A 15,119-nucleotide genomic window follows, 5' to 3' on the forward strand; every position below is an offset into this window, starting at 1 on the left:
AGTACTTGAGTTTGGCTTGATTGATATTACCTGAATTGACTGTATAGATTTTCAAAAGCAGCTTTTCACTGTACCTCAGTTCACGCGACAAAAATAATAAACCTAAACGTAAACAAGTCTTACGTTGCCATTTATCAGTGGAATAACACTTACATCAGCCGTGGCTTGCAAAGCAATGACTTAAATATTAGAAAGAACTGAAAGAGATTTAACAAAGCAATCTGCAAACAATGTCCCAGCATCAAACACATTGTTAATTTAGCAACATATACAGCGGTGTGAGGAATAATTAAGATAATGGTTGCTACTCCTTGTATCCATGCATGTCTGTTACTCTTAACATTTCAGATGAGGGAATATTCTTAGAGACAGATCATTTACTTCACATCTCCAACCATGAGAAGGAGGCAAGGAATTGTTGTTGTTAGTTTTCTTTGACCACCGGAAGTATGACAGAACTAAAAGTATAGGGGAAAAACAATGCCTTAAAATCATTGCAAGTGAAACCACAAAAATGTGGCAAGTAAATGACAAAATACATCTTAAATTGATTTTTTAATAGTTTTCAATATACAAAAGATGGGCATTTTATTGATAACACTAAATAAAAAGGACATTTTTCCAACTAGGAAGGAAATAAAGCGGCAGAGAAAAATATTTCCATAACGTAGCCTAATTAACCTCCTTTCTTGTTCTAATCCATGTTACTGAATAAACTAAAAATCTTATATCAGAACAAATGTAGCTTTAAATATTACAACCGATTTAATTAAATTAGCAATAAACTATTCTTTAGAAATGTTCTAAGTAATCAGAATATTTAAAAAGATTATAAATGTACCAACATTTCCAACAGACAATTTTGTTGAAATATCAAACTTTATTATTAGAAATTGATCTGAGTAGAAAAACACCCTGTAGTTTTAAGACCAAGTTTGATTTTTCTTACAGCATACTGAAGTCTTAGGGCAACAAAAGGAATAAAAGGCCACAGAAGAATTCAGGAAATATTTCACTGCTGTAGTACAACCACAATTGGTGGTAGGATCTGTCAACATCACAGCTATTTCCTGCAGTTGATCCAACGCCATGTCACCATACAAAATTCATGCACGGCATTTAATTGCCAACGTATTTCTTGCACGACAAATGAGCTGGCTTGCCACGTACACACAACATAGTTTGGGACGCACTTTAACTATTAACATAACTGATAATGTATAAAGATCGGAACCATTCTATACACTTTCCATCACAGTGCAATTTTCAGTCATCATGCAGTGATCATTCTATAATCAACCTCTTTAACACTGTCAAGAGCGGGTCTGATTTTGGTGTTGGCAAATTAAACAAAAAAAATCAGGATGTTACAGTATATTAGTACTCTGCAGGACCTTCAAGAGTATCCATTCCACATCTGCAAATGCTGCTCAGGATGTGAAGTGTAGAAGCACTCATTGCTTAATATGGACTGAAACTTCTGCAAAGTGCACTTATTTAGAAAGGAGGTACATTTTAATTTTGCTTACACTAACAAAATTACAAACAAAGCTCTTTTGACTTTACAGAAAATAAGAATGTCTTTTCCTCTGTGGATGTGCACGTGCACACATGATTTTTGGCAGGATATTCCAACCATAGGTATGCTGCATCCAAGGTTAATATTCTTCTTGTTCTTCTGGCTGTTCATCTGCTACATCTGGCACAGCAAATCCCTCCTGCAATGAAATTAATTCAAGTGGATCACCTCACTGAAATGAAATTTTTAAAAATAGCTACATTTGTCACAGGAGAGACTGTTTTTTAAAATTTGAAGCTACTTAAAATGGTGTGGCCCAAAGCAATGCACATTTGATCAAATGGAAAAGCCATCTGAATTTTTAAACGGCTCTTAATGTCAACTTTGAATAGATTTGCTATGGCCAAAAACGATAAGGAAGTGGTCAGCCAGTAATTAATATAGACTACATACACTGTACACACAGAAATAAAATAATTAATACAGAAAATTTGAAACCAGGAGTCTATTCCAGTCAGGCAGCTAAGGGGTGCGAGAGACACACAATATTGGGAGGTGGGGGGGGGGGGGGGGGGGGGGGGGGGTGGAATTAGCTTTTCAGTCAAGTTAGATGATAAAATATGATGACATTATCTTCATAAATGAAGTTACATTAGTTGAAAATATTATTCTGTTCCATCAAGGAAATAATAAAATACATATATAATTCTCTTACATGTATCTCTTATCATCTAAGGTATTCAAATTACTTGCATTTGATCATAAAAACTACCCAGAGCTACTAATTTGCAAAGTTGAAACTCTATTGCAAGTTGTACATTTGAAATATATTATGTATTGATGAAATATATGAATCTAATCCAAATTGTCATGCGTCCTCACCTAATACAAAATAAAACTGTTAACACTCAGATTTCAAGTTTTCATTCAATTGCCAGTGAAAGTTTATGCGTGTACAAGACAGACAACTCGGGTTTAGAACAAGCAGTTTCTATTGTCATGTCGTTGCATGACAGTGCCAAATGAAAGTCAGTTCCTTTCAAAGTTAATTCTTAGACCGATTAAAATTGATGACACCCATGTTTCAGACCTAAATTTACCTCACAAATTAGCTTCTTATTTGTTCCAAAGAATACACTTAAAATCCATGCACCACTGTTCACTCAGAACCCAGTCACACTCATCACCACATGTTCGGTGGCTGCATTTATTTGACACCCGTGGTTGTTCAAACACCATTTTTTATTTTAAATGAGCATCTAATTTTTTTTTCCTGTTGCTTATACAATATTGAATTTTCACTCAAAATATTCTTTCCCTGACCAAAACTACATTCCTCGAGTTTAAAGAAAACCAGTTTAGTTTGGGAAATAACTATGCAGAATAGGAAACCTCATAATTCAGAACATGATCAAAATGTGATTATAATGTATCTGTGCTTGGTGTTTTGTACAAGCCAGTATTATAAAGGCAAACAACTTACATCGGTTGCGTACAAAATCTCCACAATCCGCTGCATTACTGGATCATTATCTTGTTCATTTTCTTGGCAGATTAACTCAATATTTCTCAGTTTGCCAAAATAAAAGTCTCTTTCCTTTTCAAGATCTTCCACTGTAATCTTTAGTGCATGGATCTGTGAAAACATAACATTTCATTGTAATAATGTAGATATGCATTATTTTAAAAATCAAATGTTATATGCTATGTAACGAAGCCCAAGATGAAAATTTATTGGTAACACTGTTTATCAAATTGTAGGGATAAAGGTTCCCCACACTCATTCAGTCACAATGAAATGACAATGTAGACCAGGAATGAAACCTGGATCCATCAACAGCATCAGTCAAAAGCATCAGTGATGAATGGCATATCCAAACAACATCACCATCATCCCCGTGTACAAACAGGGAAAAACACAATTCTAGGAAATTTGGAATGTCTTGGACACAATAGGAAGGTAAAACAAATGTAGTGGCCATTTGGCTTAACTCAGTATGTGGGTGGGATTTATTACATAGTCGGAGGCTGTTTGCTGCTGGGATTCTTGCGCAGACGCTAGTAGTTTTTAGTTTAGTTGAAGAAGCACGGGGGGGGGGGGGGGGCGCGGGGGAAGGCCAAGCTTTCGGCCATGCTGGAGTTTGACCATGCACGAGTTTGACTACGAGTAAGATTAAAATGTACTTAAACAAGAAGATGTTTGGATGAATATCTCACTGTTTTTAGAATAAAGAAACTATTAATCAAGAGACTGGGTTTTGAAGATTTAACTCTCGACGGCTTTGAATGTCTCGTGGAGAGCTCCAATGCGTAACAAAGCCATCTCCTTACCCAATTGTCTTCAACACAGTGGCTAGAGGAAAATAAATCCTTGAACGATATAATAATCTGCCATGACATAAGCTGCAGATCTGAAGTATGTTTTCTTTTAAAAACACAAACCATGTATGATAAAATATTATCCTACCAAAATGAAGACCACGCTATTAAAGCAGATTTCTTACAGGATTTCAAATGAAATAAAGGTTTATGGAATCTAATAATTCCAGGCTAGAGGGCAGTTATTGAATCCGTACAGAGCAGAAGCCACCTGGTCTGCCATTTTCTCTTGTAAAGTCATTGAATCTTTTACATTTTCTTGGACACAATCCAAGACAAAATTGGATGAATAAAGACCTTCACCTAGATGACACATTCTAATAACTGAATATTTTCTTCCTCTTCATATTTTAACACACATTTTTGTACTCAAGTGTTTGGGTATCACCATTATATTAACAACTGAAAATGTGCACTTTATGATCCAATTAGCTTACAATTTAAATCAAATACAATGTTAAAAGCCAAGAGAGCTCTCAAATACAAGTACATATTCCATGATCTTAAAACTTTCGTTACCTGTTGAGCCAACTCTGCAACTTGTGCATCGCCATTCCCCACCATTGCAGGTCTTTTTGACACAGTCAACACAGGTTTTGGAGTAGCGGAAACTTTTGGTGTTGGATAGACTTTTTGAGTTACTATGACAAATAACCACATTGACAAATATAGGTAAGAAAAATGCCAAATATTATTAACAAAATACAGTAGCTGAACCCAAGAGTTGATACTTTTAAGTCCACAAGTAACACTAGATTTAAGTTCACAAGTAACACTAGAATGTGACCTGGCCAGGTTAATAAACAAAGTGCCACTGTGATACCTTGAAAATGTTGCAATTAAAAAGTGAAGAAACAGTGCACAAAAAGGGATCTTAACTCCAACCAAAACCAAAGAAATGTAACCCAGTGAGAATTAAAAATAGGAATATACAAAATACACTTGATATCCAGGTTCAACTCCTTCACTATACTTACGAGGAAGATATTATCTTTTCAGTACATCTTGAAAATGTGCTAGGTTTGATCAGTGAATCTAATAGCAGCATATATTTAATCTCCAAATAATTTAGGCCTTTGTAATTAATTGGATCAAAATATAATGTCTAACTTTATTATTTGTGCTTTCAAGGAAGCAATACAATTTGAAAACTCTATTCATGTCATTTCCCAGGACATCATTTCATTTTAACAATATCCCCCATATGGGCTTAAATCATGAATAATGGGAGAGGAAAAAGTGTTAGCACTGCATTATATAAGGCAGGAGTAGGCAAAAGAACATCCAAGTCTTGTACGGAATTACTTTGGAATTACTACAAAGATAAATGCTAAATTCATTACTTTGTCAAAATTTGTAGGGTCTAATTCTTACTTCGCCGGTGCTACCAGTCCCCAGATATTTCTATAATTAATCAATTTAATAAATTAATTTTCCTTTTATCACTGCACACTTAAGCGCTTACCCCAAAAATGTATTTCCAAATTAGTTTGAGGAATTTTTCAATTTGAAATCCACCAGCTATTGGAAGAGGGTTCATTTATTTGACCAAGGTTCACGAGTGTTTAAATAGAATAATTGTTGGACAGTGTTTTGAGTTACTCCTGGGTTTTTCCTTTTCTTTGTTCACCCTGTGTAACTTAATCTCCAAATGGCGTGCAAAATAATCTACTTAAACAGAGGTGCTGAATTCCATGCTTATTCTTAACACCACCGTGTGTGTTAACAGAACACTATATTTTGTTTAAAGGTACGGATAGATTATACCAATTTTTCTCATTAAATTTGATACAATTCTTGGTTTCAGAGACTCCTCACTGCTGCTGTTATTTGGATTGCCATCTGTAATTTATAGAACAGAAAATTATACAACAGGAATCCCAAGAAGGCCTGCAAAATATGCATATAAATATGCTGACATTCTTTTAAGGTATCAGAACTATTGACATACGGGAATAGAAATCCTTTTTTTTTTTTTTTAATATTCGTGGATTCTGGCATTAACCACAAGAAAGTCAATCCTGCAAGATTTCCCCAGAGAAGTTAAGAGGAAATTTGCAGAAAATCAGGAATATAAAAAGGTAATTTTAAATAATGTCTAAAATCCTCAGACAATAAGTACTTTGCATTTGAAACTACTTGTAAATTTTCCTTTCCCCTTTTACATCTCTAAAAAACAAACATCTTGATAATTCATGATGAAAAAGGTAATTTAAGGATGTATGTTGTACTCTTTGCCGAATTGCTTTAAACAGTTAATCCCCAATATAGTTTCAGGTTTTTGATGGCATCAGCCATAAAATCAAATAGATATAAATGTGAGGGCATTTTATGCGACACCTAGTGGCTACATAATGTCCTTCAATAAATTGCACGCAGACATTGCTGGAAAGAGAATTGGACCTTAATCCAATTACAGCCCGCACTGATTAATTTATTCCATTTTAAAATGTATATTGTCTACTACTAAAGTTGAACTGCATGGTTTTTTTCTCTCGAGTCAAGAAAAGTTTAATGATTGAAATACCAAGAATAATAATTTATTGCATTCAAGGCACGTTTGAGTGGATCTACTGATCAGCATGCTTTTGGTATGACTATTCACTGAAGTAAGCAGACAGGTAGTGATGAAAGCTAATGGCCTATATTGCGAGAGGATTTGAGTTTAGGAGCAAGGAGGTCCTACAGCAGTCCTGGTGAGACCACACCTGGAGTATTGTGTGCAATTTTGGTCTCCTAATTTGAGAAAGGACATTATTGCTATTGAGGGAGTGCAGTGTAAGTTCACCAGGTTAATTCCAGGGATGACTGGACTGACATATGATGAAAGAATGGGTCGACTGGGCTTGTATTCACTGGAATTTAGAAGGATGAGAGGGGATCTTATAGAGACATATAAAATTCTTAATGGATTGGACAGGCTAGATGCTGGAAAATGTTCCCGATGTTGGGGGAATCCAGAACCAGGGGGGGTCACAGTTTTAGAATAAGGGGTAGGCCATTTAGGACTGAGATGAGGACACATTTTTTCACCCAGAGAGTTGTGAATTCTCTGCCACAGAAGGCAGTGGAGGCCAATTCACTGGATGTTATCAAGAGAGAGTTAAATTTAGCTCCTGGGGCTAAAGGAATCAAGGGATACGGGGAAAAAGCAAGAACGGGGTACTGATTTTAGATGATCAGCCATGACCATATTGAATGGCGGCGCTCTCTCAAAGGGCTGAATGGCCTACTACTTCATCTATTTTTCTATGTTTCTATGTCTTCAGACAGTGGACGTTTGCAAAGTTCAACAAGACCCTGAACCATTTGGTTTCTATTTTCAACACCCAGCAGGTCATAGACACAAAACCATTTAGCGGCAGCAACAATTTCTGCCTGCATGTTGAGAATAGCCTTCCAAGCATAAAGTTGTCCCTCCTGATTTACAGACTCCAGGGTCCAATTGGACTATATAAAAAGGTTGCATCAAATATATCCATAGCTCCCAAACATCTGATTTATTCCAGATGCGGATGTCCAAGCCGCTGACGATGTCCTCCAGCCCCGACGTTGGACTTCCATCACCCCGGCGAGTGGGCCTGAACATCAGGACGCCCGTAGCGGCGACAGCGGGGAGTTCGGGAGCCCTCCCCCCCTCCCCCGACCATGGGAGGACAACAGAGAAGGTTGACTGAACTTTGGTGCCTTCCCTCACAGTGGGAAACTTTGATCCCCCTGTGTGGGGATGTCTGTGTTAAAGACTATCGTGAGGTGTGCTCTATATTATTCATATGGCTGTAAGGTGACCACACATTTCACTGTACAAATTGGTACATGTGACAAATAAATGTATCTTGTATGCAACAAGATCAAAGTGCACACAATAGATGTGACGCTGAATGCTCTAATTTTAGACAAAAAGGTATTGGTACATATATCATTCCTTGCTGTTGGTGTCGTAGTAAAATTAAGTGGAATACCTGTGCTTGCAGTGCCGAGTGTCTTCTTGGGTTTGTTCAAGGGCTGGTCTCCGTGGTTAAGTGGAGGAGCTGCATCCTGACCTTGCCGGGCAAGTATCGGGTCATAATCTTTACCATCGTAGTTCGCGTCAAAGAATTTCTTGAACCACTGAACAAACTCAAAATTATCTTGAAATTTCCCTTTCACTAGTTTATCAACAGGGATAATCTGAACAAAATAGAAAACAAACATTTCAATATTTCACCCCACTTTAATGACTCATTTATTCATCTGAATAGAATCTAGGGTACAAGTGAATAAAGGTCACAGTTATTACTTTGTGAAGTTACGCAAGATTAATATACCCATTTACAAGACAATTTGTACTTAAGAGTCCACTTATTGGAGAGATTTGTCTCGGGTACTTAAAGACAAAAATCAGGAAGATAACAATCAGCAAAATGCTGATTCAAATGAAGGTTAATTAACGCAACAGACTTTACAGAGGTGAAGAGTAAAGATTATAAATGGTGAAAGTCAGTTGCAGACCAGTATGTTCATTCTAATAGATAAAATCACATGTTGTTAAAGTGCACAATGTCAGATTTTAATAAAGACCATTTTTATACATTTTGGTTTCACCATGTAGAAATTACAGCAGTGTTTATATATAGTCCCCCCATTTCAGGGCACCATAATGTTTGGGACACAGAAATGTCATCTGAATGAAAGTAGTCATGTTTAGTATTTTGTTGCTTGAAGGACTGTTTGAAGTCTGCGATTCATGGACATCACCAGTTGCTGGGTGTCTTCTCTGGTGATGCTCTGCCAGGCCTGTGTTGCAGCCATCATTAGCTTATGCTTGTTTTGGGGGCTAGTCCCCTTCAGTTTTCTAAACAGCATATAAAAGGCATGCTCAATTGGGTTCAGATCAGGTGATTGACGGCCACACAAGAATTGACCATTTTATAACTTTGAATAACCGCTTTGTTGCTTTAGCAGTATGTTTGGGATCATTGTCTTGCCGTAGAATGAACCGCTGGCCAATGAGTTTTGAGGCATTTGTTTGAACTTGAGCAGAAGGGATGTGTCTACACACTTTAGAATTCATTATGCTACTACCATTAGCAGTTGTATCATCAATGAAGATAAGTGAGCCAGTATCTTCAGCAGCCATACATGCCCAGGCCATAACACCCCCACCACCGTGTTCCACAGATGAGGTGGTATGCTTTGGATCTTGGACAGTTCCTTCTCTCCTCCATACTTTGCTCTTGCCATCACTCTGATAGGTTAATCTTCGTCTCATCTGCCCACAAGACCTTTTTCCAGAACTGTGGTTGATCTTAAGTACTTCTTGCCAATCTGTAACCTGGCCATCCTATTTTTGCATCTTGCAGTGTAGCCTCTGTATTTCTGTTCATGAAGTCTTCTGCGGACTTTGGGCATTGGCAAATTCACACCAGACTCGTGAAGAGTGTTTCTGATCTGTCGGACAGGTGTTTGGGGTTTTTCTTTATTATAGAGAGAATTATTCTGTCATCAACTGTGGAGGTCTTCCTTGGCCTCCCAGTACCTTTGCGATTAGTACGCTCACCAGTGCTCTTTCTTCTTAATGATGTTCCAAACAGTTGATTTTGGTAAGCCTATGGTTTGGCTGATGTCTCTAACAGTTTTATTCTTGTTTCTCAGTCTCATAATGGCTTCTTTGACTTTCATTAGCACAACTTTGGTCCTCATGTTGATAAACAGCGATACAAGTTTCCAAAGGTGATGGAAAGACTGGAGGAAAGACTAGGTGCTGAGAGCTCTCTTATGCCTGCATTAAGGAGGCAATTATTATGCACCTGAGCAATTACAAACGCCTGCAAAGCCATGTGTCCCAAACATTGTGGTGCCCTGAAATGGGGTTCTATGTATAAACACTACTGTAATTTCTACATGGTGAAACCAAAATGTATAAAAATGGCCTTTATTAAAATCTGACGATGTGCACTTTCACCACATGCGATTTTTTTCTAATGCAAATCTCAAATCGTGGAGTACAGAGGCAAATAAATTATGGGTCTTTGTCCCAAACATTATGGAGGGCACTGTAAAGAATGGAAATTCAAGCCAGTGCAATTAAACCTCTTGTAAAATTACTGTACTTTCAATGCAAAATAAGGAATTTATAAATGCAACTTACTTTGTCGACACCCATTCTCTTGAAGGCTGCTTGTAAAAGCTTGAAATTGTGAATATATTCATGTTCCAGTTTGGCTTGGAATTTAACCTTCTTCAGTCCAACACAGCCTGGGAATAGCATATCCATAAACTGGCAAAACGCGGAACCTTTAAAACAAAACATTTGTTTTATAATTAAAGCTGCAGCATCTCCCTTGGATTTCTCAGTTGTATGAGTGGTCTTAGTTTGGGTTTGAGAAAAAGTTACGTTCTACCTATAATTAGGTCTGGGCAAAGACCCTTCTCACCTGGGAGTGGAAAGAGCAAATAATGGTAAACTGCCACTAGTGGTACTACTGAACATAAATCTTGTTTCGTATTTAGAAGTGTCCTGTACAAAAGGGACAGGTTACACCTTAACTGGAGGGGGACCAACATCCTGGCGGGCAGGTTTGCTAATGCAACACGGGAGGGTTTAAACTAGATTGGCAGGGGTGTGTAATCTCATGCAGGACAGAGGCAGGTGAGAGATTAGAAGTTGGTATGGAGGGTGGTGAGGGAAAGGTTAGTGAACAGAAAAGGCAGGTGAAAGGCGGAGAGCGAGGAAGGGGGGTTGGTTTAAACTGGATGTATTTTAATGCAAGGGGCCTGACGGGTAAGGCAGATGAGCTTAGGGCATGGATAGGTACGAGCGACTGGGACGTTGTGGCCATTACTGAAACATGGTTAACGAAGGGGCAGGACTAGCAGCTCAATGTTCCGAGGTACAGGAGATCCAGGGGAGACAAGGGCGTGGGAAAAAGAGGAGGGGAGTTGCATTGTTGGTTAAGGAGGATGTCACGGCAGTGGTCAGAGGTGACATTACGGACGGTCCGACTAGTGAGGCTATATGGGTGGAGCTGAGGAACAAGAAAGGGATGATCACCTTGTTGGGGGTGTACTACAGACCCCCAAATAGTCAACGGGAATAAGAAGAACAAATATGCCAGGAGATTGCAGACAGCTGCAGATCACCATCTGCCCCCCCCCCCATATCTCACTGACCTCCTCTCCCCCTACCAACCCTCACGGTCCCTCAGATCCACATCAGCCGGTCTCCTCTCCATCCACAAGTCCAACCTCCGCAGTTATGGGGACAGAGCCTTCTCCAGGGCAGCTCCCAGGCTCTGGAACTCCATCCCCCAACTGATCCGCAATTCCGTGTCCCTCACCATCTTCCAGTCCCGCCTCAAGACCCATCTCTTCACCTCTGCCTATCCTTAGCCCCATGTCCCCCTCCCTTTTCATCTGTGCACTAATTGCCTCATATTGTGTTTTGAATTGTATTCTGTCTTTACTTTGTGTACTAGTCATGTCTCTACTATTTATTTCATTCCCCTTACATGTTTTTCCTCTACCTGCTAAATTTTTGTAAGGTGTCCTTGAGACTCTTGAAAGGCGCCCATAAATAAAATTTATTATTATTATTATTATTAAATAAGGTTGTTGCAGTGGGGCATTTTAACTTTCCCAATATTGACTGGGAAATTCATAGTGTTAAGTGTTTAAATGGGGTTCAATTCCTCAAAAGTGTTCAGGAGTTTTCTCAAGCAATATGTAGAGGCCCCCACACGTGAGAGGGAAACACTGGATCTAGTATTGGGAAATTGGGATGGGCAAATTAATGAAGTGTTTGTGGAGGAGCCTTTTGGGACCAGTGGCCACAGTTCAATTAGGTTCAAGATAGTTATGGATCAGGAGAGGGTCCACGTGTTAAAATGCTCAACTAGGGTAAGGCCAACTTTGAGGGTATGAGAGAAGGTCTCGCTCAAGTTGACTGGAGCAAGTTATTTGAGGGAAGTTTTTAAAAGTGTGCTGACAAAAGCTCAGGATATGTACGTCCCCGTTAGAGTGAAGGGCAAAGCAGGCAAACGTAAGGACGTTTGGCTGACGAGGGAAATTGAGGCATTGGTCAAAAACAAGAAGGATGCATGGGACAGGTATAGGCAGCTAGGATCAAGTGTATCCCTGGAGGAGTTTTGGAAACTAAGGTGTAAACTGAAAAAGATCAGGAGGGCAAAAAGGGGCCAGGAGATAGCTCTGGCGGGTAGCATTAAAGACAATCCCAAAAGATTTTATAAATACATATGGGTGAAAAGGATAACTAGAGAGAGAGTGTGTGACCTCTCAGGAATCAAAGCAGTCACCTTTGTGTGGACCACAGGAGATGGGCAAGGTCCTCAATGAGTATTTCTCGTCTTACCGAAGAGAAAGACAGGAGGACTGAGAAACTTGGGGCAGTCACTGGAAGTGTCTTGAGAGCAGTCAGTGTTACCGTCGAAGAAGTACTGAAGGTACTATCATGTATGAAGGTCGACAAATCTCCAGGGCCTGATCAGATATGTCTGAGGACATTGTGGGAGACCAGCGAGGAAATTGCAAGAGCCCTGGTTCAAATTTACAAGTCGTCCTTAAATGCAGGAGAGGCGCCGGAAGACTGGAGGGTGACAAATGTTGTGCCTCGATTCAAGAAAAGCTGAAGGGAAAATTCTGGGAACTATAGGCCTGTGATCTTAACATCTGTAGTTGGAAAGTTACTAGAGAGTATTCTGAGGGATAGGTTATACAGGCATTTGGACGGGCAAGGGCTGATTAGGGATAGTCAGCATGGTTTTGTAAGTGGGAGGTCTTGTCTCACAAATCTGATCGAGTTTTTTGAAAATGTGACCAAAAAGGTGGATGAGGGCAGAGCTGTAGATGTTGTATACATGGATATTTAGTAAGGCGTTCGACAAGGTTCCGCATGGTAGGCTGCTCTGGAAGGTTAGATCACATTGTTATATGGTTATAATTGTTAATTGTTATATGGTTATATTATGAGTGCAGGCAGGTGGGACTAAGGGTAAAAAGTTGTTCGGCACGGACTTGTAGGGCCGAGATGGCCTGTTTCCGTGCTGTAATTGTTATATGGTTATTATATGGTTACATAGGATCCAAGGAGAGATAGCTGAATGGATAGCAAAGGTAGACAAAAATGCTGGAGAAACTTAGCGGGTGAGGCAGCATCTATGGAGCGAAGGAAATAGGCAACGTTTCGGGTCTAAACCCTTCTTCAGACTGATGTGAGGGTGGGAGGAGGGGGCGGGAAGAAGAAAGGAAGGGGTGGAGCCAGTGGGCTGAGGGAGAGCTGAGAAGGGGAGGAGAAAGTAGAGACTACCTGAAATTAGAGAAGTGAATGTTCATACCGCTGGGGTGCAAACTGCCCAAGCGATATATGAGGTGCTGCTTCGCCAATTTACGTTGGGACTCGCTCTGACATGGAGGAGGCCCAGGACAGAAAGGTCGGATTCGGAATGGGAAGGGGGAGTTGAAGTGCTGAGCCACCAGGAGATCAGGTTGGTTTTTGCGAACCGAGCGGAGGTGTTCAGCGAAGCGATCGCCAAGCCTACGCTTGGTCTCACTGATGTAGAGCAGCTGACATCTAGAGCAGTGGATGCAATAGACGAGGTTGGAGGATGTGCAGGTGAACCTCTGCTGCACCTGGAAAGACTGCTTGGGTCCTTGAATGGAGTCAAGGGGGGGGGATAGCAAATTGGCTTAATGGAAGGAAGCAGAGGGTGATGGTGGAAGGTTGCTTCTCGGACTGGAGGCATGTGACTAGTGGTGTGCCTCAGGTTTCGGTGCTGGGCCCGTTACTGTTTGTCATCTACATCAATGATTTGGATGAGAACATAGTTAAGAAGATTAACAAGTTTGCTGATGATACAAAAGTGGGTGGTTTTGCAGATAGTGGAGATGGTTGTGAAAGATTGCAGCAGGATCTGGATCGATTGGCCAGGTGGGCTGAAGAATGATTGATGGAATTTAATACAGAGAAGTGTGAGGCGTCACATTTTGGGATGTCTAACAAGGGCAGGACCTATACAGTGAATGGTAGACCTCTGGGGAGTGATGTAGAGCAGAGGGATGTAGGTGTTTGGATGCATGGTTCCTTGAAGGTCTAGTCGCAGGAAGATAAGGGGTCAAAAAGGCTTTTGACACATTGGCCTTCATCAGTAGGAGTATTGAGTATAGAAGTTGGGATGTGATATTGCCGTTCTATAAGATGTTGGTGAGACCGCATATATTGTGTTCAGTTCTGGGCACCATGTTATAGGAAAGATATTGTCATGCTTAAAAGGGTTCAGCGATGATTTACAAGGATGTTGCCAGGACTACAGGTTGTGAGTTATAGGGAGAGGTTGAGTAGGCTAGGTCTCTATTCCTTGGAGCACAGGAGGATGAGGGGTGATCTTATAGAGGTGTATACAATCATGAGATGAATAGATCAGGTAGATGCACAGAGTCTCTTGCACAGAGTAGGGGAATTGAGGACCATAGGACATAGATTCAAGGTGAAGGGGAAACGATCTAGTAGGAATCCGAGGGATACCTTTATCACACAAAGGGTAGTGGGTGTATGGTCCAAGCTGCCGGGGGGGAGAGGGAGAGGGAGAGGGAGAGGGAGAGGGAGAGGGAGAGGGAGAGGGAGAGAGAGTGTCTCTCTCTTGCCACTTACTCCATCCATCTGCCAATCTAAACCCACCCATCACATGCCAAGCTTTGTCCCACTCCCAGCTCTGTTCCAGCTTTCCACCACCATTCTATCAGCTTGAAGAAGGGTCCCTGCCCAAAGTGTCGCCTGTCCATTCCCTCCACAGAAGCTGTTTGACCTACTGAGTTCATCCAGCACTGTGTGTTCTGCTCAAGATTTCAGCAGCTGCCATTCCTTGTGGCTATTGTAGTTTTTGAGCAATTGGTATTTATATTGACTTGTTTATTGCGTTATGAATGCTGTGGGGAATCACAAGCAGCCGATTTCTAACTACCAATGGTCATGCAAAAAAGTCAATCAATGAGTGGCCTGTTTTACATATTGTTTGAGGGGGGGGGGGCTCTTTCCCCTGAGACCTGGTGTGCTCTGCGATTTCACCCGGGAATGCCAGAGGATGCCAGAAGGTCAGCTGAGGGGCAGGCCTAGCCCCAACTTAATGTCTCATCCGAGAGACATCATCTTCAATAGTGCATAACTCCTTCAGCACTATATTGAAGTGTCAGCTTTGATTAGATCTCTGGAGTCAGGCCTGAACCTATG

General features: G+C 40.4%; 1 protein-coding gene across 1 annotated transcript in view; it reads right to left on the minus strand.

Moving 5' to 3' along the window:
* Positions 1 to 536: 536 nt before the first annotated feature.
* mapre1 (microtubule associated protein RP/EB family member 1) overlaps positions 537 to 15,119 on the minus strand; it is a 41,381-nt gene continuing 26,798 nt past the window's right edge. Inside the window, exons 3-7 of the mRNA XM_033041313.1 lie at positions 10,029 to 10,174; positions 7,861 to 8,068; positions 4,418 to 4,539; positions 3,003 to 3,155; positions 537 to 1,718 (exon numbers count right to left, since the gene is read on the minus strand). Of these exons, the coding sequence (XP_032897204.1) occupies positions 1,659 to 1,718; positions 3,003 to 3,155; positions 4,418 to 4,539; positions 7,861 to 8,068; positions 10,029 to 10,174 (689 nt within the window). The 3' untranslated portion in view covers positions 537 to 1,658. The remainder of the gene's footprint in view (positions 1,719 to 3,002; positions 3,156 to 4,417; positions 4,540 to 7,860; positions 8,069 to 10,028; positions 10,175 to 15,119) is intronic.

Source organism: Amblyraja radiata, chromosome 23, assembly GCF_010909765.2.
Source record: "Amblyraja radiata isolate CabotCenter1 chromosome 23, sAmbRad1.1.pri, whole genome shotgun sequence".
In the NCBI taxonomy this organism is placed as follows: Eukaryota; Metazoa; Chordata; class Chondrichthyes; order Rajiformes; family Rajidae; genus Amblyraja; species Amblyraja radiata.